Source organism: Drosophila novamexicana, unplaced genomic scaffold (assembly GCF_003285875.2).
Source record: "Drosophila novamexicana strain 15010-1031.04,08,12 unplaced genomic scaffold, DnovRS2.1 tig00000008-arrow-pilon, whole genome shotgun sequence".
In the NCBI taxonomy this organism is placed as follows: Eukaryota; Metazoa; Arthropoda; class Insecta; order Diptera; family Drosophilidae; genus Drosophila; species Drosophila novamexicana.
This window is the reverse complement of record NW_020824765.1, coordinates 4,875,992-4,899,093: the sequence shown is the minus strand read 5'-3', so window position 1 is coordinate 4,899,093 and position 23,102 is coordinate 4,875,992. Positions and strand designations below refer to the sequence as shown.

Genomic DNA, 23,102 nt, shown 5'->3' with positions numbered 1-23,102 from the left:
TATGAACTGCATTTTTATATACAAAACTAATCCTATTGAAAATGGTTAAAAGAGCATATTAGTTTTCTGCAAATGTATTTGATAGACGAAAGCAAGCACACACAATTCCATATATTCCTGATCAGGATGACACGCTGAATCAATCTATGTTCGTCCGTCTCTTTGAACACGTCGAGTACGTTAACTATGAGAGCTAGACTTTATAATGTATATCAACATAGACTTCTCGTATATCATATTAAAAATAAACATAATTTTCATATCTTTCGGAAATTTCACTGAGTGGACAACGCGTACGTTCTGCCGTTTCGAGGGCTTTGGGTATGTATAAGCTAATTTGCGAATGCGTGAAATGGTAGAGGTTGCCTTCTAGCTTACATAAATCTAGATAAAGATTTATAAATAGTAACTAAAGAATAGCAAAAAAAAATAGGAGGCTAAAAAACTTAAGATAAGAATCAATTTAGTTGCTCATAATAGGTTTTTTATTATTCCTTAAACCAAAAAGATATATGTACAAACATACTTAATACGAACTATAGCTAAGCCATGAGCTACAGTAAACACTTTGATGCGGCTCACTCCATGATTTGTACGATTAAAATTAAAAAAAGTATACGATATTTATGGGTCTAGATGCACCCTGTCAACTGTTGTCTATACTCTACCCGAATAATTAACATCATTTATCACAGCATTCCGATTTTTGCGATTCCATCTCTGGCATGGAGGTATGATCGACCTTGGCGGGAGGGTCATTCCATGGCTGTACATCGGCACGCCCGAATAGGACAAAAAGGCCGTTGCCAACCAGGTAAATAGCAGCGGCAACAAAGAACACAAGACGCCACTGTTCCACATCATGCTGCAAATAGAGGTGGAGGGAAATTATCCATGAGACACCATGCCAATAGATCTCCAAGAGAAACCTACCTTATTGGTAACGATAACACCGACTAAGAGCGGGGCGCTAAGACTCATTATACTGGCCAATCCGTTGCTGATGCCCATTAAAGTGCCAGCAAAGTTGGGTGAGAGGTCAATGTGGTTCACCTGAAAGCCGAGATGGCATGCGGCATTGATGCCCACGGTGAGCGTGAGCAGCACCACGGCCAGAGAGTCCTGCTCCTTGGGCACATAGCCCAATGCAACAAGCAGGCACATCGGAATATATTGACCAATCGTATTAAAGAACTTCCGGTTGAACGAGAGCGAAAGAGATTCATTCTTCTCCATAAACTTCGACACCCAGACAAAGAAGAAGCTTAGCACAAGATTTGCAATGTAGGGTAGTGAGGAGAGCAGCGCGTTTGATTTGATATCCTTGCCCAAAACATTATTCATGTAACTGGGTATCTGCGTCAGCAAGGTCCAGTAACCCCAGGCGGAGGCGCAGTGCACAGCGGTAAGGGCCAGGAATGGTCCCGAGGCAAAGAAGCTCAGCCAGGGGGTGGATTGTCGATTGCTCGGCTGGTGCGAGTTGACTGGTTTCTCGCTGGCCTGTGCCAGCTCAATCAACTTGAATTCTTCCGGAGAGATGCTTTTGGAATCCTTCGGCGAGCTTGCACCCCAAATATAGTAGACCACCACCCACAGGAAGCCACAGGCGCCAGAGACGTAGAAGATGCTCGGCCAGCCAGCTGCAGAGGAGGCGAGCAGTCCACTCGTGGCCAGCATAAGGATCGTGCCGAATTGACCACCAGTATAGGCACAAGTAGCCAAGGAGCCTCGCTCTCTAGGCGGTATCCATGCAGAGATTATCGTATGACAAGACGGGAAGAAAACTCCCTGGCACAAGCCTTCGATCAAGCGTAGTCCGCAGAGCAGCGACCAGCCACCTAGGCTGGCGCACAGTGGCGTCAACAAATTGAGTACCGAGCAGATGGAAACGCCGGTCAACAGCGTTACCTTGCCTCCAAACCGGCGGGCCAAGGTGCCGGCGGGCACCTGGGTGGCCACGTAGCCCCAGAAGAAGCTGCTTAATACCCATGATTTTGTCTTCTCCGACAAAGGGTATTCCTAAATCAATAAGCATTGGTTATATATGACTCTATTTACAATCGTATTTGCTTACCGGAAAGTTGGGATTGATCGAGGCGGCATCGGTCATGGCCACAACAGCTACGGATAGATTAACCCGCATGGCAAAGCCAACTGTTAGACCGCAGAATAATAGAAATATCTGCCAGTGACGAACGCCAAGTCCAAGACCTATGGAATTAGAGAAAACGTAACTTATTAAGAATATTTCAGAAACGACCTGATAAGTCTTTAAAGTTAATTTCCCCAAATTAATTATCTTGTGGGAGTGCAGTTTTTAATGTTATTCGAATGGAAAATTTTTGGGGTGTTTCGTCTGGGATTGAGCTTTAACACACAGAATGAGCAATGCTGCAAATACAGCTATCTGCAGAGATAAGGTCAGTAAATCAAAAATGAATTACCCTTATGATTTGTTAATGCATTGTAAAAACTTAACTGCCGTTTCATTTTTACGTGAGGAAGCTGGCGAAGGTCAAAAGAGGACAGAAAACGTAAATAAACGATTCTTATGTATTTCATGCTTTAGTAATACTCAGTATCCATATTTTTAATGACAGAGTTCGGATATCCTTAATGGCTTAACTCCTGATATTAAATGCCTACCTTCATCTTCGAAGCGACGATTTTTTGCTATACTGATGCTGCCTGCCATTGTCTTTTGAGAAGAGTTCGGTATGGTGCATTACCACGGACCACGAAATCTTTTCGCTAACTAACTAATTCATATTTGGCTCAGCATCTTATAAGTGCTTTATCCGAAAATTATGATCGCCTGCCTTGCATTATATGAGTTGCCACACTAATTATCTTAGTGGAAGAGGGGAAGCACGACTTAAGTAAATATTTGCACAATCTGATAAGATAACAATGGAGTGTGAGTAAAACTGGTAGATGCATACAGTATTAAAGTATTTGCCCAACAAATCGGCAGCTGAATGTATAGACAAATGTCAACCAGAGCAAATTTGTAAGGCGCTTCTGTGTAAACACGTTGTCATTTGATAATTATGCTTGTAGGCTAATTTATGGTCGTGAAGATCAAGTTGATTGACAATATCGTAAATAGGTTAAGCCCACTTCCTTTCTGGGCATGCCTAGAACCAGCTGACTGGCACTGACAAAGTTTCTTTAAATCGAATGAACATTATCGAAACTCTGGAAAAACCACTTCCTCGCTTGCCTTGAAACAAAATAATTGTACACTTTTAAGTAAGATAGACGTGATAGATAAGATAGACGAATTTAAATAAATTCCCAATATCTAAATTGGATTTTTATTAAAGTAAATAACAAGATCTTATCTATTTAACAAAAACCTAGCCTAAAGGCCGGATGACTAACAGTCTCTCTCTGCCATGTTCTGTGACTCCAACTGTGGCGTAGAGCTGCGACGCACCTTGGCTGTAGGATCGTTCCACTCCTGGATATCCGCACGTCCAAAGATTAAGAAAAGACCATTGCCCACCAAATAGAAACCAGCGGCAATAAAGAAAACAATGCGCCACTGGCTGGCATCGTGCTGTCGAGAAAAAGAGACAAGAAAGTTATATTACAGTCGGAAATCCAACTAAAAGATACAGACAACCCACCTCATTGGTAACAATAATGCCCACTAACAGTGGTCCAATGATGCTCATGACATTAGCAATTCCATTACTAATGCCCATTAGAACGCCGGCGAAATTCGGGGAGAGATCAATGTGATTTATAACAAAGCCCAGCTGAGCACCCGAGCTAATGCCGACAGTGAGTGACAGCAGGAGCACAGCAAGGGTATCTTGCTCCTGCTTCACGTAGCCCAGGGCAACAAGCAGGAACATTGGAATGAATTGGCCAATTGTGTTGAAGAACTTGCGGCTAAAGACCAGGGAGACTGACTTTCTCTGCAAAACCTTTGAGAGCCAGACAAAAAACCAGCTGAGCAGCAGCATCACGGTATAAGGAAGGGAGGAGAGCAACGCATTAGCCTTGATATCCTTGCCGAGAACATTCTTCATGTAGCTCGGAATCTGTGTCAAAAGCGTCCAAAAGCCCCAGGTTGAAGCGCAATGCGCAGCTGTCAGCGCCAGGAATGCCGGCGATGTAAAGAAGCTCACCCAAGGCGTGGGTAGGCTCTCCTTTGGCTGCTCTGGCTTACTGTCCACCTCTTTGGCCTGCGCCATCTCAATCAGCTGCTTTTCTTCATCTGAGATGTTCTTTGAAGCGCCTGGCGAGCTGGCTCCTCTCAGGTAGTAGCCCACTACCCAGACACAACCCACACCACCGGATATGTAAAAGATGCTGGGCCAGCCAGCCATGGAAGCTAGCATGCCGCTAGTGGCCAGCATTACAATAGTTCCAAACTGTGCGCCCATATAGGCATAGGTGCCCAGCGAAGCTCGTTCAGATGGCTGCACCCAAGATGATATCAAAGTATGGTAAGATGGGTAAAGCACACCTTGACATATGCCCTCAAGCAAACGCACGCCACAAAGCACCTGCCAGCCTCCCAATCTGGCGCAAAGTGGTGTCAAAACATTCAGCACGGAGCAGATGGACAAACCTGAGACGATCGTAGCCTTGGCGCCAAACTTGCGTGCCAGAAGACCAGCGGGCACTTGGGTCATCACATAGCCCCAGAAGAAGCTGCTCAGCACCAAAGACTTTGTTTGTTCGGTCCAGTGGTATTCCTAAATGGGCAGAAAGTAAAGAAGTTACATGATGTAGTACTGCTCAACCTTCCGTTCAGGCAGTTCTTACAGGCAGTTCAGTCATGGCCACAATTGCCACGGACAGGTTAACTCGCATGGCAAAGGCAACCATCAGGCCGCAGAAGAGCAAAAACATTTGCATGTGACGCTCGCCCAGACCGGAGCCTGGAATAATATGACGATATTAAACATAATTGTATATGCTAGAATGTATTAGGCATAAGTATATAACAAAAGTTATCCTGCGGATAAGCTAGCTGGCAACAATTTTAACTGTACTGCAAGCCTAGGCAGAGGCGAGCCCCCGTTGGGGGCTAAGCTAATCTCAAAAAAACCTTTTGATAATACTGACTATTTAAGTCTATGCAAAAGACTTGCCAGCACCTAGTTAAAACTAAAACTTACATTATTTTTTTAATAAACTCCTTTTCGGTATCTAAAATTCGTGCTCAGTGTGTCGATGTTCGGTTTCGAATCTGCAAAAGAATATATTTTTAAATAAAACAACTAATTAAAAAACAATAACAATTAATCTAATTATGTGCCCGATTATCAAATACCCTGAACAATCTCCTACCAAAACCAGAAGCAGGTCAAGCTTTTTTCAAGCTTAGATATACTCAAAAACAGGATTGCGATATAGACTCATCGATTGTTATCGCTGATTAACAAACACATACTACAAGAGGGAACTACACTCAAAACTTCAAGACCCTAGCTCTTATAGGTTCTAGGAACGACGCACAGACAGGCAGATGAACATGGCCAGATTGACTCGGCTATTGATGCAAAACAAGAGTATTTATACCTAATGGGGTCGGAAATGCTTCCTTCTGCCTGTTGCATAAATGTGCACAAAACAATATACCCTTTTACCTATTTTCAATGGGATCAGGGTATAAAAATAGAAAATTGTTTCCGCTTGCTCGCGTTGCTCATGACGTTGCATTTGCAAACACACACTTATATGGCTTCATTGCTTCTGATTTTTTTCATTCAACTTTTCAATCACTTGCCGGTCAAATTTTCTACACACTTTCCCAAGGGAACGTTCAGTCAAAATTTTAGCTTATCAGCTTTTTCATTCAGGACAAAGTCTTTCATATACAAATATAAACTTTGGATTAATGTAGCATATTTACCTTAAAACGTTGCTTAAACGCACTTTTGTGGTTTCTTAACATATATTTTTTCTTTCGTCATTTGGTCTTTATACACATATGCAACAAGGCCTTATCTACAGACTACACGCTAAACTTATACGACAAATTCAGATAATATATATATGTTTATAAATATATATATATCATAGGGTACAATATAGAAATACGAAACAAACGCAAATTCGCTGGGGCTATGTGAGAATACATCTCCTCGAATTACAGTTAGATTGGCGGCTTCTGTCGATCGACGATCGAACCAGTCAGTGGGCTGGAAATGTGAACTAGATGACTAGCGATTTTCTCTCTCTCTCTCTCTCCCTCGTCGGGGGGCTCACCAGGCGCACCTCTAATGCTGAGACTCCACCTGCGGTGTGGAGTGGCGACGCGGCTTGGAGGGTGGATCGTTCCACGGCTGTACATTGGCGCGGCCAAAGATGATGAAGAGGCCATTGCCCACCAGATAAATGGCGGCGGCAATGAAGAAAACAACGCGCCACTGTTCCACATCGTGCTGCAAGGAGAAAGTGAGAGAAAGTTATTAGCATGCCTGCTGCTGCTCGAAGGGTTCTCCACAAGCACTCACCTCATTGTTAACAATGAATCCGACCAGGAGCGGCGCAATGATGCTCATGATGTTGCCCACACAGTTGGTGATGCCCATGAGAATGCCCGCAAAATTGGGCGACAGATCAATGTGATTGATCTGAAAGCCAAGATAACAGGAGCCATTGAAGCCAACTGTTATGGTCAGGAGGATGACAGCCAGATTGCTCTGATCACTGCTGACATAGGCCAGGCCGATGAGCGCGCACATGGGCACCCACAGGCCGATGGAGTTGAAGAGCTTCCGGCTGGCCACAGTCGAGATGCAGTTGCGCTTGTTCAGCCACATGGCAATGGCCGAGAAGATAAACGACATGACGAACATGGCAGCGTAGGGCAGAGCCGAGAGCAACGCATTCGACTTGATATCCTTGCCCAGCACATTCTTCATATAGCTGGGTATTTCGGTGAGCAGCGTCCAGAAGCCCCAGTTGTTGGCGCTGTGCGACGCAATCAGCGCCAAGAAGGCCGGCGAGGTGAAGAAACTGAGCCAGGGCGTGTGCATCTGCTCCTTGGGCTGCTCTGATGTCGCTTCGTTAGCCTGCGTCATCTCGATCATCTTAAGCTCCTCCGCAGAGATTTTCTTGTAGTGCGCCGGCGAGCTGGCGCCCCAAATGAAAAAGAGTATGGCCCAGATGCAGCCAACGCCTCCGGAAATGTAAAAGATGCTCGGCCAGCCAGCGGAAGAGGAGGCGAGCAATCCGCTCGTGGCCAGCATGATGATGGTGCCAAACTGATTACCCGCATAGGCGGCGGTGCCCAGCACGGGTCGCTCATTGGGCGGCACCCAGGCCGAGAGCAGCGTGTGCACCGATGGAAAGACCACGCCCTGGGACAAACCCTCTACGACGCGCAGGGCGCAGACCAGCTGCCAGCCGCCCAACTTTGCAAACAAAGGCGTCAGTATATTAAGCACCGAGCAGATGGACAGACCCGTCAGCAGCGTGATCTTGCCGCCAAATTTGCGTGCCAGCTGTCCGGAGGGCACCTGGGTAAGCACATAGCCCCAGAAGAAGCTGCTCAGCAGCAGGGACTTGGTCTTCTCCGGCCATTTGTACTCCTGAAAGCGTCAAATGTAGACGTGCATTGTATAGATGTGTGTGGACAGTACTTACAGGAAAGTGAGGATTAGCTTCAGCAGCATCTGTCATGGCCACGACGGCCACAGATAGATTGACGCGCTGGGCATAGGCAACAGCCAGGGCGAAAAATAAGAGGAACGTTTGCAAGTGTCGTATACCCAGACCATGTTCTGAAAATATAAATAGATTGCGAATGGTCGTTAATACGCATAATCAAGACATACGTAATATTGAACTTCAACTTGATTCACACATGTATGTACTTGACAGATCGATCAGCCAGACGCCTTCAATATGTGCTATCAGCTATTGGCTGTAGGTCACCTGTAGGTCAGTAGCCTGCTGTCACTCTTTAGCTAAAATCTGTTGTTTTTGCGTAGCACTTAAATGGAATATTACCCCAACAGGCCCCCCTAACAGCCAAACACATCTACACGTGGCTGCCTATGGAACGGGCAGCCATACATAATCATATAATCGTATATCAAGGCGTGTTTTTACCACCTCTTTGTTGGCAGATACTATCACGTCAGACGTTCGTTTCATTTCGCATCAGATTTACCATAGCTTATCTGGCCAGACGAGCAGATAAATTATGTGCCGCTACCAGTGTTTATTGGGCAAGGGTCTGTGTGGGTTATGAGAATACCCAAAGAAAAAAATTCCATTCACACTGATTGTTTATCTGGGCTTTCGCCCCCGCCAAAACTGGCGCCAACTTGGCAGCCGCTTTGTCGTCATTGCCACGCCCCCGCCCCTTCTTACGCCTGTCCTTTGTGGGTATTTTAGGTGGCAAGATAATGTTCTGCTTTGTTTCGGATGCGTAGAACTGATTAAGATATAACCGCTTTACGCTGCTTTTTTATACGCTTAACGCCTGACGCTGCTTTACAGCTGTAGTTATAAAATTTGGGGGGCTCGTCTTGAACGTTAGTTTCTTATCATGTCGTTTAAACGTATTTAGAGATTAAAAATCTTTTAGCTGAAGGAATTATTTTACGGTTCCCTTTTACTTTAAGTCATTATAAAAAACTATTTGAACTAAGCACATAATTTTTTCTAGTTGTAGATCGAGTACACTTGATCACTATGCTTTGCTGAACCAGCTAGATCAATATAATATACATTATCATTCAGAACAATAAGCCTATAGCCCGTCAGTTGCCATTTAGATTGCCAAGCTGCAGTGAAGCGGAACAAATGCGTATCTCGGAAGACACAGAAAAGTATAAGAGCTGTGTAAATATGCTATTGATTAATTAATTTTCACAATAATCAATTCTAGTCAGCGGAAACTTATTGACTTATTGACACAATAGTTGGGCTAAAATCAAACAAACCTTGCTCTTCTTCAAAGCGACGATTCTTCACCATGGCGAAAATTGAATTCCTTCAAATCTGAGATTTTACTAAGATACCTATGAAAATGTATCAATATTGCAATTTTTTTTGAATACTTGATGAAAACTGCTCAATGTGACAGAACCGCACGCCACGGAGCCTGTTCTATAACTAACTGATTGATGCTTTATAGAGCGTCTGATTTATAAAGACTAAAAGTTCTAATAATTTTCAACACCTTCAATGCTTGACTAGATGCGCCTAATCTAACAAAGACTCTGTATGTATGTGTGTGTGTGTGTGATTCAAGTGTGCTGTAAATATATTTATTAATATACTTTTTAACGGTAGCTCACAGCTAAGCCCGTGTCGAGCGTCTATGCCTATCTGGTGGATCTTTAAATACTCACAATAAATCTTCAATTTAATGCAAACCATAAATCGCTCTCAATCATAAAATGTTTTTTAAAAATTCTCATATTGCTGCATGCAAATAATTTACGTGCACAAAACTTATCTAAAATCGAACTCAGCTTAAAACTTGACCTAGTTTTAATCTTAAAAACATATTTAAACTAAGCCGTTAGCTGCTTGAAAGTAATTGCAGCTGGCAATGCTGCGTTTTCAAAATTAAAGCTTTCAAGCAGAGCTTTTGTCAGCGCCAAACTTTTACAACTTTTGTCTTGAGAAGCCAGAGCTTATTGTTTACAACAGTGAAGACACCACATAACGACCCGCAGCTTTTGACTAAGCTTTGTTTCGTTTTTTTTTTTGTCGCATCTCGGCAAAGCTGCCGTTAAAGTTGACTGATCGCGGTTAGCTGAGTGCACTTGTAATGTAATTGTAATTGTAATTGTAATAACAATTATTAGGTTTTTCTCACACACCTGAAAGCGTGGCACGAATGACGCCTGCGAATGATAAATGGGTGGCAGTTGGGCACGCTGATGCATAAGCCACTGAGCTTAGCCCCACAACCAGTTAATTATAGTTAGAGAGATTTGTAACAAGGGCCTCAGCAGACTTGACTAATTAAGAATCTGATTGGCTGAGGGCTCGCTTGTGCGCATATTGCGTATACGCCTCGGGGAATATCCTCAAGTGAGCGCGATAAGCATAGGTACTTATTACTTAATGCATTGTTTTCAGTTTGATTTTTCCTGCACGCTTACACATTAAGCCCAATGACTTTGATGTGTCCATCAGATAGAGTTAACGATAAAGGCAAGGCAACAGCAAGCAGATAATGGCTGCATGCCACTTGTTGATAGCTGATGGAAAATCTGATTTGTGCGTCACGGTGTCAAAATGTATGTCACATAGATTGACGCAGCGAGGGTCTATCATGCTCTTTGCTCATGCTCGAGCGTAATTTTAAATTTTCTTCTTTTTTATTTTTGGCAAACGTGAAACTCGCTGAGCGTGTTTTATTTAGCTGTATCCGAAGCAGTAGCCGTAGCTGTATCTGTATCTGTATGTCATTGCGAGGCTAGACAGCATTGAACTTGGCACTTGAGTGTGTGTGTGTGTGTGTGTGTGTACCTGCTGTGCTGGTGTCAACATAAACATAAACCTAACGCCTTGTGCCGGCGCCTGGCGCCTGCCGCCTACCTTGCCGCTGTGAATAATTTGTAAGTTTTATTTTAGGTACATTACAATTACATAAAATCAAAAGTCGGCATCGTTTTAAATATATAATTTATGTCTTTACGGAAGGAATTTCAATTATTTTGTCAAATGCTAAAGTAAAACAAATTAACATATATATTAAACGTATACATACACACAAATATATATATGTGTATATATATTTATGCATTTAGCTGGAAATGAAGTACGGGAGGAGGCCTGCGCACCTTCCTGTAATTAGCGTTCGATCCCTTTTAATTGTATCTGGCGACAGCAGCTGCACGCGATTTGACTTTTGTCAAAACAGGAACATATATTAAGCTTAACAAATATGTGAGATTTATGTTTTAGCCATATACGTCGCTAATTGTTCAAAGAAATTATCTCTAGTTGGCAGCTGGGTAGCTAGTCTCTAGCTGCCAGTATCACAAATCTGTTACAGTGCTTGACATGCGCTGTCGCTCATTAAGCGATCTGTACTAAACTGGAATCTCGCCGGAGAGTCTCTCGAGAGTGTGTCTTGATAGACTGCCTGCCTGTCGTTGGCAGTGCGTGCTTGTTATTGTTCGCCTGCCCGTCAGTCCGCCCCCCAGACTTAGTCAGACGGCTTTGACAAGCAAAAAATGTTTGCTCCAGCTCCAATTGCTGTGCAAATTTGCATACAAACTTTGACGATTTACAGCCAGAAGCAGTGCAAATGTTTGTTGTTGTTATTGTTGTTGCTCTGCTGCTGTCAGCTTCCTGTCTGAATGGTCATGTTTTGGAGGCACCTTTCCAGGTCGGCACACGAGTGCCGGACCAGCTATAACACTCCGTTATTTATGCCCATGCGAATATATTATCTAATTAGCAGTGGCTAATCATAATATCATATAAATATAATTAATACGCTAACTCTGTACTCAAAATATAACTCACGGAATTGGAAAGTTCAACATTTGCGCATCTAGCCAAGCACCCCTTTGAGCTCTTGTGCAATTGCCCAAGTGCTAAACAATTTCACTCAACACTTTTTAATGACAGCTTCAAGTCGGCTGATGCCAAAAATTCCACTGCGTTTGCCCCGCTATAATAACTTTATGTTCATGAAAATTGAGTTAACTAAAACTACAATAAAAGAATAATTAAAAAATAAAACAAAATATTTGCACAGAACTTGAATAATTTTAGATCGGATCATGTTTTTTGTTTTATTAAGTCAAAGTCACGCAGAGTTCAACAAAAATCAAATATTATTTATCAGCTCTGTTTGGAATTTGTTTGCTAATCGAATTTAATTTGCAGAATTTCGAATCAAAATTAAAATGCTTGAATATATATGCCTTGTTTTAAAGAGTTTTACACTTAATATGCGAGTGAATAAATTCAATTTTTTCAACTATTTAATATACTAAGTATATAAATTTCTAGCGAATTTAATTGAACAACCTTTTTAGATGTCAAAAATAGTCAAAAATACATTTAATACGCAAATTTAGCTTTTAATTTGCTTATTTTTACGCATTAAATACTTAGGTGGACAACCGTTTTCTCGTTTAATACTAATGACTGTCAATTAAAAGAGAAATTTCAAATATAGACCACATTTATCTGACATATTTTAATTAAAAAAAAAAAAAAAAACATTTTTAATAAGATCAGAAATGACTCCAAAATAAGTTGAAATTACAAAATATTAATATATTTTGTGAATTTCTTAGCATACTAGTATTAGAACATTGTAATTAGAATTTACTAGAATATGTCTATGTTTTTATGTTAGAATCTCTGAATGAGTCCGTTTTAATCAGATTTTACGGCTATTGCAGCACTCAAGCAATTCTCTTGAGCAAGGTTTTGATAATGATTTTAATATTAATAAGTAATAATAATAATGATTGTTATTAAACACTTTTCTTATCCTTTCTAACACATTAATTGCAAACTCATTGTGACAAGCTATATTTGAAACAGTTTCTCCCTCATATTCCGATTAGCCCATGCCCTAAAACTTACTTGCGCCCTCTGCTTCCGCTTCCTTTTTGTTTTCCCCTGAGGAACCGTTAACGTTAACTGTCATATTTCCTTTATTTCCGCCACAGCACAGGAACTTCATGTATTTTTTTTTAATACTTATATACAAATTATAAGAAATATAGCGCGAATTTGTTATTTAAATTTATTTGGGTTTTATTTATTTTACATTTGTTCAGTTGACAGCTTGTTGATGATTGTTTTTGATTTTTTGCAATTGTTTTTCCTATTGTTTACGACCGTTGCTCGCGCAAATGAATTATTTTTTAGCATCAGTTTAATGTGCCGTAACAATTGGGTTATATTTGCCGCACTCCTCGCACTACTATTGCCCAGCAATTTGCAGGGTATCAATCGTGGGTAATGCGATTGTTTGCATTTTAACTGTTTCGAATGCAAAACAAACCGATTGTTTTTGCCTTTAACTTTCGATAGATCGCTCGGCGATAGATAATATATATGGGCTGGACGCGTCGCGCTTGCAGTTTACAGACCGACTGAACGCTGAGCCGACGCTGGCCGCTCCATTTATATGCCAATCGCGTTCGGCGCTGCCCGCCCGGTGTCGCCGCTTTCTACGCTCGGCCACTTGAACACGCTCCCGGCGAGCGGCGGGCGGCGTTTGTTGTAAGCGTCGCCGACGCTGTCAGCGGCGACGTCAGCATGAGCGGCACTTGAGCGTCACGTTAACTCCCAGCACACTTCTAGCCCGTGGACAGCTGTGGTGTCCGCTAGGGACATACAACTCGAATCGAATCTTATCGGAATCTTCTTTAGATTACACTTTGGACGGTGCAGCCACGAGCAAGTCAACCGCCGGGGACACTGTCTCCGCCTCTGGCCGTGGCCCAATATCAGGTGTCGTCGATCAATCTATAGATATGATCCGGATGCTCTTCATAAAACATCATTATTTACAGGCCAGACCTCTCAGTGTGCTATCTCAATGTACCTATGCATGCCTGGTACCGAAATATCACAACGGAAAATTTATTTCGGGAATACCTAATGAGACTTCTCCGCCTAATGCCTTAGACATGATCTCTGGGCATGATCATGGCACCGTACTTCGGCGTGTTGGCATGCTGCAGGCCAAAACAAGCTGCTTTAAACGCCTCAAACTGGTTGATGGGGCAACAACAATTTGGCACAGCTTGACTACGCGCCTTGGCCAGAAGCAACAGTTGGCCTAAAGCACTTGACGCACATTCCTCAAATGCCGATCATTTAGCACTTGACATTCGACACAACCGCAGACTTTTACTTTCTTTTCCGATTAGAACGGAATCATTTAGAATGGACTTTTCACAGCTGTGTGTTAGCCGCAGCAATAGTTGGTTTAATAATGATTGGAAATTCTTAGCCACGTATAGTTCATGCCTGGGTGCACCAATGGAATTCTCATTGTTATGTCGACTTTACACCGACTGTGTGTGTTTGTGAATGTTTTTGCCCTTTTTGTTTTATTTTTTGTTTTTAATATAGTTTTTATATTGTCAACACGCTGACGACGCTTTTGGAATTTTATTTTAGACAATAATTGAATTTTATTGCCCGTTAACTGACAGCAATTGATTTTTTCGTAAACTAAAACTGCATTTCCCAGTCATTCAATTTGATCAACTGATGACAGCAATGCACATACATATGCACATACATATGTATTTGCATTAATTCAAATGATTCAGATTGAAATATTACCATAGATATTTAAAAAGAAAAAACCCCATTTATTAACAATTATCAGTTAATTATACATAGACTCGAATAGTATCTCTTAATTTCCAGAAAGTTTTTTGCTCATTATTATTTACACTTTGTGATTAATGAAAACTAAATCTATCCTTGCTTTCATTTGAGTTAAATTAATATGAAATAAGTATAACTCATTTAAAGTGAAGTAAGGAAATCTGAAAGATAGTTTTATTTATTCATCCCACAGCACTTTTCTCAGTCAGCACTAATCAATTAAAAGAAAGAAATCCCTGATTCAATCATACTCTTAAGATCAAACGACCGAGCTCACAAGTTCTAAAATCTGCTGTAGAAACAGCTGCTTCATTTAGTTTAGTTCCGGCTGTAGATTGAAGATTTATGAGGCTCGTGCCAGGCACTCAACTCTCAGATTTTCGCTATATACAAAATATAAATCAAAAATCATTAGAAGATGTTAACAACCATAAATCGTAGACCAATTGAATAAAGACGAATACATTTTGTGCATGCCTGCAACCAAATGATGCAGCACTTTCCCGTACTCGAAAAACCCAGCCACGCTATGCTTTAGTACTTGCACTTGTTTCTGTAGCTGTATCTGAAGCTCTAACTGTACTCTGTAAATATGCATCTGTGCTAGTTGAGGTACATAATAATGATAGTACGAGTTGTTTGAGCCGTGTGTTTAGATTCTTTTTGTTTTGCTAGCCGTAGTGTTTAGGGGCGATTCGGCTCGAATATAATTACCGGGGCAAATGCAATTGCATTTCAAATTGGCCCCTGTTCATGTTCGGTTAGACATACGTGCATACGAGACAGCAGACGCAATTATACTATTGACATATTTTATACAACAACTAAATGAACAGTTGCAATGCATTACATTTATTTATTTTACGACGTGTCTCCCGCATCGCATTGTGCTATATAACCCAAACCAGCTCATCGCATTTTGTCAATATTATTCCTATACCCTATATTTAAAAAAATATATCAAAAACGGGTATCTTAAAGTTAGCCATGACTGTAAAAGTTAGCTTTAACTACATTTTCTGTTGCTCAAATCTAAAAAATACAATTGTAGCTGAACATTTAAAGATATAACTGAGAAATTTGGCTTACACACACACTCCATAATATTCAGCTAATTAATACCTAAGTTATTTAAGCAATTATTTATTGAGTGCTAGATATGAGCATTGCTCTGCGTACAGGGTATTTTCGAAGCAAGCGCTCTCCATTACGCAGTTCTATCTTGTTTCAGATATGCAAAACGAGCCGTTGGCTGAACTTGACCAAAGCCAAAGTCGGCTGGCCAATTTAGTTCCTTAATTTTACTTGCCCGTCGTTCACATGTAAATTCAAGTTCAAGTTCCCAGTTTTAGCCACCCGCTCAATGGAAACTTAGTCGGGCAAAATTGGGGAATATCGGTATCGGTATTACTCGGTATTGTGAGCACAGCGTTGTGCATGCTAATTACCATATGATCGCCGATTTCGACCAAAAACTCCACAGTTGAGTCGACGCTCAGTGACATTGATTAGGCGGCCCCCTCGCGCGCTCTCATCATAAAACAAAGCCTAGGCCAAGCGATTGCTTAACTATTCAGATAGCGATTCCATTTTGCGATTTTGGTCTGCGGTCTTTCAACCGAACCTCATTACGTATTTACGTACATTGAATGGGGAAATTGGATTTAATATGCGATCGTTAATATATATTGTTATCTGTATTTATTCTCTGGGGTTTCTAAATAGCTGTATGCAAATTCAAAAAGCATTCATAAAACTATTTTTAATTGCTAATCGGCAGGTTGTAGAAATAAAACTGATTACAATTCGTTCCGTTCATTATTTATATTTAGTCTGGGTTTAATTTAAATAATTATGTTTATTTTTGTGCGAGCTTGTGATCCACCAAATATACTTAGAAATGGAGCATATCATCTTGCAAATATCACATAAACAACTATGCCACGCACAAAAACAAGTATTATCGAGTACATGTTAAAATGTTTCAAAAGATATCAAAAATGTTACAGCCATTGACGCGCGAAGTGCGTCTATTGTCTGTCAAGTAAAATGTTTATCGATAAAGTCGTAGTAAAGTTTTCTCTCATTCAATGCTAGCAAGAACCTAAAGAGAATGTCCAGCATTAGATACTCGATCTAAAACATGAACTGAAAAAATCAAGTCCATGAACTTTCTCTTTAATACACCCTACAAACCTGAGTTCTTATCTAATCAGTGAATTCATAATTTAATTATAAGCCCATCAGATAACGATTTATTAGTAAAGTCATAAAACACTTGTCCCTATCGGTTGTGTATTGGCTTAACAGCAAAAATAAAAATAAGACGTTGTACACTTTGAGAAAAACAACAAAGGGAACACCAGGTAGTCCGCAGAACTGCTGCGATAAGCCGAAATGGGAACGAGAGCGAGGCGAGCTTAGTACATTATCAGGCACTCACAGCTGCTCTTTAAATTGGCCAGTAACTAATTAGGCGCCCATTAAAATACCTTTCCGCACAAATATGTGAGCGTTAATTGGGTTTAATTTGTTTTATTTAGCTTTGCGTATGAGAAAACTACCTTTTGCTATGACAAACAAAAAGGTGTCAATGCAGTTCAATACAGCTCCAAAGTTCGCTCTTGTTGCATATCTTAGGGCTGTGACCAAAATTAATTTATAAACACTTTAAATACATAAAATAGTTGGATGGTAAAATACAATTAATAACAATTGTAGAGTGAGCCAATTTCAATAAAAGACAGACACAATAATGGCCAGAAGGGATTCGACCAATCGAACAAGAAGGAGTTTCCCATTCTGGGGAGCTGCTCAATGCAGCCTTCCAAACTCCTTAGTCATCCAGGCATTGTAAGGTTTAATCAAGTTTAAAATCAAATATGATTATATCTATCTTTCATGTATGCGTATCTCTGTCTCTGGACTAGAGATTCGCATGGACCTTGTTTTCCCCCGTCGGCTACAATAAAAACAATGTCAGCAGGCATAAATTTCGAATCAACAATTAACAAAAAATCAAATCAGAGAGTAAAATTAATATTGATATTCCGATATCGGGTTAGCAAAATATACAGTAAATGTGAATATTCCTAGTTTTGAAAGAAGTAAATAATTTTAACTTTTATATTCTCGACCATGATTTGCCGGGCTGGACCGTACCTAGGTAAATTTTCCCAGGTGCGTGTTCGTGCGTGTTAAAGAAAGTTTGTATCGTGTTCGAGAAGGGTCGTGCCATAAAAACCCTCGCCCAATTCCACTCTAAGTATATTGCTCTGCAATGAGCCATTAGAAAATTTGGCAGCTGTGTTGCCTGCCCAGCTGCTTTCTATGCATATTCAAGTCTCAAGATTAAGTTAACACGTCCAGACAGATCATGCCGCTTGTGGCTGAGAATTGTGTTACTAGCCGTCAAAATGTAGATGCTCTTAAGAATCAAGATGAAAGTTGATTTGATTTCAAAATTAAATGCATTTATTTTTACTCTTGCAATGTCAAAAGCTCATTGCAAAACGAAAGACTTAGGCAACGAACTGAAGTCATATGTGTGTTGTGAGAAGTAAAACCTGTTTAATGTTTAATCTAATTTTATTTGTTTCATTTTTTACATTATATTAATGATTTATTTAAATTATAGAATCCCTTCTGACCGCATTAAACCAAGCTGCAGTAATGGAACTCCTAGCTTCTCTTGTAGGTAAGACAATCTGCTGGCCGGCTGGCGAATATTGTCTATCCTATTTTTTTTATTTCTGCAGCAAAAGTACAGCCTTTTACAGTCACACAACATTTTCGTATCTATCCTTGCGAAAAAACATAAATCAAATTTTTAGTCTAGAATATATAAGACAATTGATTATAAATTCATCCAATCAAAGGCAACACACAGTTGATAGACTAGAAACTTAACCAACCAATCAGAGAAGGCCTAATTTACGTGTTTGTGTATTAAAAGGTAGCACACTTTTGGGCGGCCATAAAAAATTAACTAACAATAATAATAAATGTTTGAAAACTTTAAGATGCAACTTGAAAGAAAGAAACAAGCTTATAACTACTGCCAGCTTGAATAATATACGTATGTTATTCTGACAACTGAACAACGAGAATCCGGATGCACATGATTTTACAGGCTAGTATTGTAACAATGGTATTTACAAAATAAGTTGGATTGATATTTTATAGCAATTATTGCTAGGATATAAATCTCCTATGCAGTGAATAATTATAAAATGAATCATTGCAATAATATATGCACATACGAACTAATTGTATAATGTTAACGCTAAGTGTAAAGTTTCGAAACATGTGTTATAGTGCCTCAAGTAAGATATCTGGCACTTCTGACAGTCTGTTGCAGTGTTGTTAACACACAATTAGCAGGGAAAACTAATTAGTTAAAGCAGTTTGAAAGCAAGTATTCAAAGACAGACATATATAAATACTAGCTGGTATTTCCCAGCCCCGTCCGGTACAAGATATTTGCTTCAAATTTTAGAAATCAAATTTCGATTTTCGTTCATACAATCTTCGACTCTCATTTCTGTCGTGTTATCATGGATTTTGCGAAAAGTGATGATTTTTCAAGCAGATCCTTGAAATGGAATTCAAACCGAAACATCATTCAGCAAATCGTTGACCCCCCTTAAAAATGAGTTTGAGGCCAATGAGATGGTAAGCAAACAAACTTCAAACAAATGTTTTTCTCGATTTTTCCGCGATTTTCCAAAGACCTCGTCTCAGCGTACGCCTTCCTCACATATGGCAAGTACAACAAAAATTTCAGCTTTCTTTTTCTTACGTTTTGAGCTGTGCATTGATCACCAGTGAGTCAGTCCGTCAGTTAGTACAATCAATTATATATATATATATATATATATATATATATATATATATATACTTAACTAAGTACTGAGTAACCCGCTCTGAAATTAAACTAAATGGGACTCAGCTGATTCTGTTTATAGACATTCTCTTGATACAATTGCAAAATGATTTGGGTTAGCAAATGACAAAGCAGAGCAGATAAAGTGAATGACTTAATAATAGTTTGTTGGTAAACAAACAATACAAACACCAACACAAATATACGTAGCATATGATCGTGGAACAGGGAGCAATATTTATTGAACCGGCGGCTGACACTGACAATTCTTATCAATGTGCAAATACTGAGCGCAGGGCATTATATCAATCGATTGAACCAATTGCGATCTGATTCAATTTTATCAGATGGCAAAAACAATTATTAAACGCTTTTCTATAATTGAACTTGGGCAACCGACTGATTAGATAGCTAGAGACCTGCCCCCTTACAATAAGCTGGTCGCGTGCCAAGCCTCAAGATCTGGCCATGACACACAGGCCAGAGAACACAAGCTGGCCCTGAACTTAACCCACTTGTAGGGGGCACGTAATGCAAACAGAACCAGGCACTAAGCACAGAAATAGCGGCAATATGTCTGACTATATAAACATATAGTATATACTTTTAGCCTAGTATCAGTCGATAACGGAATGTTAGTGGCAAGCCAAACAGCTGCGACAAATGTTTTGCCAACTGCTCTTAAAGCTCGCACGCTTGCTCGTTGTTTCTATCTGTACGTCGACTCCAGCTCCAGCTGGCTGGCACCAGCGAAGATATAGGGGCTTATGCCAGAGTGTTTCGCACTAATATACATATAAATGTCAAATATATTTTAAAGAAATTGTCAGATAAGATAATGCAGGGGCAATAGAATCTAGAGTGTAGACTCTTGACTTTTGAATGGTTGGTCGAGTGTCGAAATCCGTCCCATTGATTCGTAGCAACAGGAAAAAAATACAAACAATTGATTTCGAAATCTATTAATATAATTTACCTAAGCTCACATTTATGGCCTTATAAATAAAATAAATTACAACCTGCTTATTTGTTAATACTGATAAATAAAACTAATTGTTCCCTGTTTCCGCCGCTGCTCAGTCCATGGCTTTTGCCGTATATCTCTCAGGCCAGCTGATTTGCTGCTCCAGCACTGGATCAATGGGAGGCGCAATGGCCGGAGCAGGTGCACGCTTTTCACTGCACGTCTCTGCATCTTTAGGCGTCAAATAATCATCCGCATCCCAAGGCTGGGCCTGCGCCGTGCCCCAAATGAGAAATACGCAGTTGCCCACGAAGAAGATGACGGCGGCAATGCCAAACACAATTTGCCACTGGCCGCGATCATGCTGGAGGAGAGTAGAAGAGCACACAATGAAGAAAACTAATCGTAAACTTACTCAATGTTCCCCCCTACAACTTACCTTGTCCACAACAATAACGCCAGCTATGAGGGGCGTCAGGATGGGAATCACATTGGCCACCGTATTGCTCAGGCCAATCAGGATGCCCGCATGATTGGGCGACAGATCGATGGTATTCAGGGAGCTGCCAATTGTGGCGCCACTGTTGACGCCCACGCTGACCGTCATCAAGGCAATGGCCACATTCGAATGGTCCTCGCCCAAAAATCCGATAACAATCAACGCTGCAGCGGGTATCCAGAAGGAGAGCGTATTGAAGAGCTTCCGCACCGCCGTTAGGGACAACCACTTGCGCTTGAGCAGCACATCGGCCACAATCAGATAAACGTAGGAGAGCAGCCACATGGCCAGGAAGGGCAGTGAGGAGAAGACCGCATTGCTCTGTATGTCCATATTCAAAACGCCGTTCATATACGACGGTATCTCCGCCTGCAGCGTACTAAGGCCCCATGTCTCGGAGCAGCGGGCCACCAGCAGCGCCAGGAAGGGCACGGAGCAGCAAATGGCACGCCAGGGTATGGGTATGATGCGCTCATGGAAGTCCTCGTTGTGCTGCAGCGAAGATTCGATATACTTGCACTCTGCCTCGCTGATGAAACGCGACTCGGGCGCATTATTCGCGCCAAAGATGAGCCAGAGTATGCACCAGGCGCCGCACAAAGCGCCCGACACGTACGAGATGCCCGGCCAGCCCATGGCGCTCTTGGCTATCATGCCGCTGATGAACATGGCCAGCACGGTACCACAGTCCGTGCCCGTGTAGCTGAAGGCTCCCAGACGATTGCGCTCCTCCGGCGGTGACCACATGGCCAGATGCTCGTTAACACACGGAAAGATGACGCCCTGGAACAGACCCTGCAAAATCCGTATGGCACAGAACACTTGCCAGCCGCCCCAAGAGATGCTCCAGGGCGTAATCAGGCTGAACACGGCTGTGCCACAGCTGGCTATAAAGAGCACTATCTTGGGGCCAAAGCGACGGCACAGAAAGCTGCCCGGGCAAAGGGTCAGAATGTAGCCCCAGTAAAAGCTGGAGAGTATATACGATTTGTGGCGTTCTGTCCAATTGTATTCCTGCATGCACATAAAATCCAATACGTCAGCCATGCAATTATATTTTGATGCACTGTAAACTTACGGGAAAGTTGGGATTCGTAGATGCAGCATTGGTCATTGCGACAATCGCCACGCTGACATTCAAGCGCGCAATGTGCATGACTGTGAGGCCTAGAAAGAGCAGCAGCGACTGTACATGCCGCAGCCCAATCCGTGGCCCCTTGGGCACCTTGCTGAGGCTAGTCATGGTGTGTGGCTTACTAAATGCTTTCTCTTGGAGTTATTTATACTGTTTTTTTTTTTGCTTGTGCACTCTATTTGCGCACCGCTTGTTGTGCGGAATGGTTCTGGAGCTAGTCGCTACTGTAACGGCGACTTTTATAGAAGCGCACAGTGAGCTGACTTCTCGGCTGGCTATGCGGCGCATATCATTCACATTTACCCGGGAGAACACTAATTAAATAAACAAAACTGCTCTTGACGCAAATCCCAGTAGCTCCACAGGCTAATGACGTTCGCATTTCTTGGGATCTATTGTTTGGGCATTATGTTTATCTTACTCCATTCAATTCGGTCCGATCGGCTTCTGTTCAACAACAAATATTGATGGGCTCTCTCTCTCTCTCTCTCAAAAAAAAAGGGGGTAAATTATAGAAGTAAAGCAATGTGACGTATCATTTGAAGCGAGCTGTTTATTTTGCATCAAGATTTATGACTGACTGCGCTTCACTCTTTGCCAACAGCTGTTGCCACAAGCCGAAGCCACATGTTGATACTCAAAGTCGAGCCAGCGAGTGAATGAATCTTTTTGAATATTCTTTATGATTTTAATCAAATTGCCCAGCAAATAATAATGCGTTGATAAGCGATGCTACTAGCTAAATAAATAATAAAAATAATCGATAAGCTTTCAAAATATTGCTAAAAACAAAGACAAAAAAAAACACGAATTATCAATTGGCTCGAGTGGCATACACTGTACAAAAATCTAGGTTTTACTTTGTAAAATCTACATGATTGCATCTATTATAAATTATATAAATATAATATACATATTTTCAGTTGTGTCTATATATAGTTTGTTAACCATTTTGATTATAAAGTGGTATTATTTTTAATTAAATTAAATTTCCTCAAACTTGTGCTCCCGCTCCTTTTTATTTGCTACCTACTTTTTTTTCTCAGTGTACAACTGAACCACTTATTGGCCATAAAGAAACTCTGTCTTGCAGGGGAAAAACAATAGCAGCAGTCAAGGAATATTATTTATAACACTTTATTGGCTCGCTTTAAATAAATTAAAGCTGAATTGAGTTATCACCAGACCGAAAGTCGTGCGATTACAGTAGGCGACAGAAGGAAGAAAAGACACGTCAAACTTGAAAGATGATTAATATTTCCGCCATGCGCGGAGAGAATTCTACACAGATTTGTTTCGCTATGCA

The 23,102-nt window shown here is 41.1% G+C and overlaps 4 protein-coding genes across 5 annotated transcripts; all 4 read right to left on the bottom strand.

Annotated features, from left to right (window-relative positions):
- Positions 1 to 489: 489 nt before the first annotated feature.
- Positions 490 to 2,732, bottom strand: LOC115759637 (putative inorganic phosphate cotransporter). The gene is made up of 4 exons (XM_030700629.1): positions 2,647 to 2,732; positions 2,075 to 2,211; positions 934 to 2,019; positions 490 to 865 (listed from the first exon to the last, which is right to left on the bottom strand). Exons 1-4 carry the CDS (start codon positions 2,693 to 2,695, stop codon positions 683 to 685), a joined length of 1,455 nt encoding a protein of 484 aa, XP_030556489.1. The 5' UTR covers positions 2,696 to 2,732; the 3' UTR covers positions 490 to 682.
- A 639-nt stretch (positions 2,733 to 3,371) lies between these two features.
- On the bottom strand, positions 3,372 to 5,710 carry LOC115763754 (putative inorganic phosphate cotransporter). The gene is made up of 4 exons (XM_030706470.1): positions 5,695 to 5,710; positions 4,783 to 4,898; positions 3,633 to 4,712; positions 3,372 to 3,562 (listed from the first exon to the last, which is right to left on the bottom strand). The coding sequence occupies exons 1-4, from the start codon at positions 5,708 to 5,710 to the stop codon at positions 3,380 to 3,382; spliced, it is 1,395 nt and encodes a 464-aa protein (XP_030562330.1). The 3' UTR covers positions 3,372 to 3,379.
- A 193-nt stretch (positions 5,711 to 5,903) lies between these two features.
- LOC115759032 (putative inorganic phosphate cotransporter) lies at positions 5,904 to 13,046 on the bottom strand. Of its 2 annotated transcripts, none has more exons than XM_030699853.1 (4): positions 12,547 to 13,046; positions 7,615 to 7,751; positions 6,480 to 7,559; positions 5,904 to 6,407 (listed from the first exon to the last, which is right to left on the bottom strand). In XM_030699853.1, exons 1-4 carry the CDS (start codon positions 12,644 to 12,646, stop codon positions 6,243 to 6,245), a joined length of 1,482 nt encoding a protein of 493 aa, XP_030555713.1. In that variant the 5' UTR covers positions 12,647 to 13,046; the 3' UTR covers positions 5,904 to 6,242. The 2 variants fall into 2 exon arrangements, with proteins under 2 accessions (XP_030555713.1, XP_030555721.1); XM_030699861.1 differs by lacking the exon at positions 12,547 to 13,046 and adding an exon at positions 8,922 to 9,088.
- Positions 13,047 to 20,194: 7,148 nt separating this feature from the next.
- Positions 20,195 to 21,977, bottom strand: LOC115758684 (putative inorganic phosphate cotransporter). Its single transcript, XM_030699431.1, has 3 exons — positions 21,740 to 21,977; positions 20,602 to 21,675; positions 20,195 to 20,526 (listed from the first exon to the last, which is right to left on the bottom strand). Exons 1-3 carry the CDS (start codon positions 21,902 to 21,904, stop codon positions 20,275 to 20,277), a joined length of 1,491 nt encoding a protein of 496 aa, XP_030555291.1. The 5' UTR covers positions 21,905 to 21,977; the 3' UTR covers positions 20,195 to 20,274.
- Between the last annotated feature and the right edge of the window lie 1,125 nt (positions 21,978 to 23,102).

Bases quoted from the DNA above. Each gene is read 5' to 3' on its own strand.
- LOC115759637 (XM_030700629.1), bottom strand. From the start codon at position 2,695: ATGGCAGGCAGCATCAGTATAGCAAAAAATCGTCGCTTCGAAGATGAA. The intron at 2,020-2,074 runs GTAAGCAAATAC...TTATTGATTTAG, and splicing joins CGATCAATCCCAACTTTCCG to GAATACCCTTTGTCGGAGAA. The intron at 866-933 runs GTAGGTTTCTCT...CTCTATTTGCAG, and splicing joins GTGTTATCGTTACCAATAAG to CATGATGTGGAACAGTGGCG.
- LOC115763754 (XM_030706470.1), bottom strand. The intron at 4,713-4,782 runs GTAAGAACTGCC...CTGCCCATTTAG, and splicing joins TGGCCATGACTGAACTGCCT to GAATACCACTGGACCGAACA. The intron at 3,563-3,632 runs GTGGGTTGTCTG...TTTTCTCGACAG, and splicing joins GCATTATTGTTACCAATGAG to CACGATGCCAGCCAGTGGCG.
- LOC115759032 (XM_030699853.1), bottom strand. From the start codon at position 12,646: ATGAAGTTCCTGTGCTGTGGCGGAAATAAAGGAAATATGACAGTTAAC. The intron at 7,752-12,546 runs GTAAGTTTTAGG...TTATATTTTCAG, and splicing joins AGCGGAAGCAGAGGGCGCAA to AACATGGTCTGGGTATACGA. The intron at 7,560-7,614 runs GTAAGTACTGTC...TGACGCTTTCAG, and splicing joins AAGCTAATCCTCACTTTCCT to GAGTACAAATGGCCGGAGAA.
- LOC115758684 (XM_030699431.1), bottom strand. From the start codon at position 21,904: ATGACTAGCCTCAGCAAGGTGCCCAAGGGGCCACGGATTGGGCTGCGG. The intron at 21,676-21,739 runs GTAAGTTTACAG...ATGTGCATGCAG, and splicing joins CTACGAATCCCAACTTTCCC to GAATACAATTGGACAGAACG. The intron at 20,527-20,601 runs GTAAGTTGTAGG...ACTCTCCTCCAG, and splicing joins GCGTTATTGTTGTGGACAAG to CATGATCGCGGCCAGTGGCA.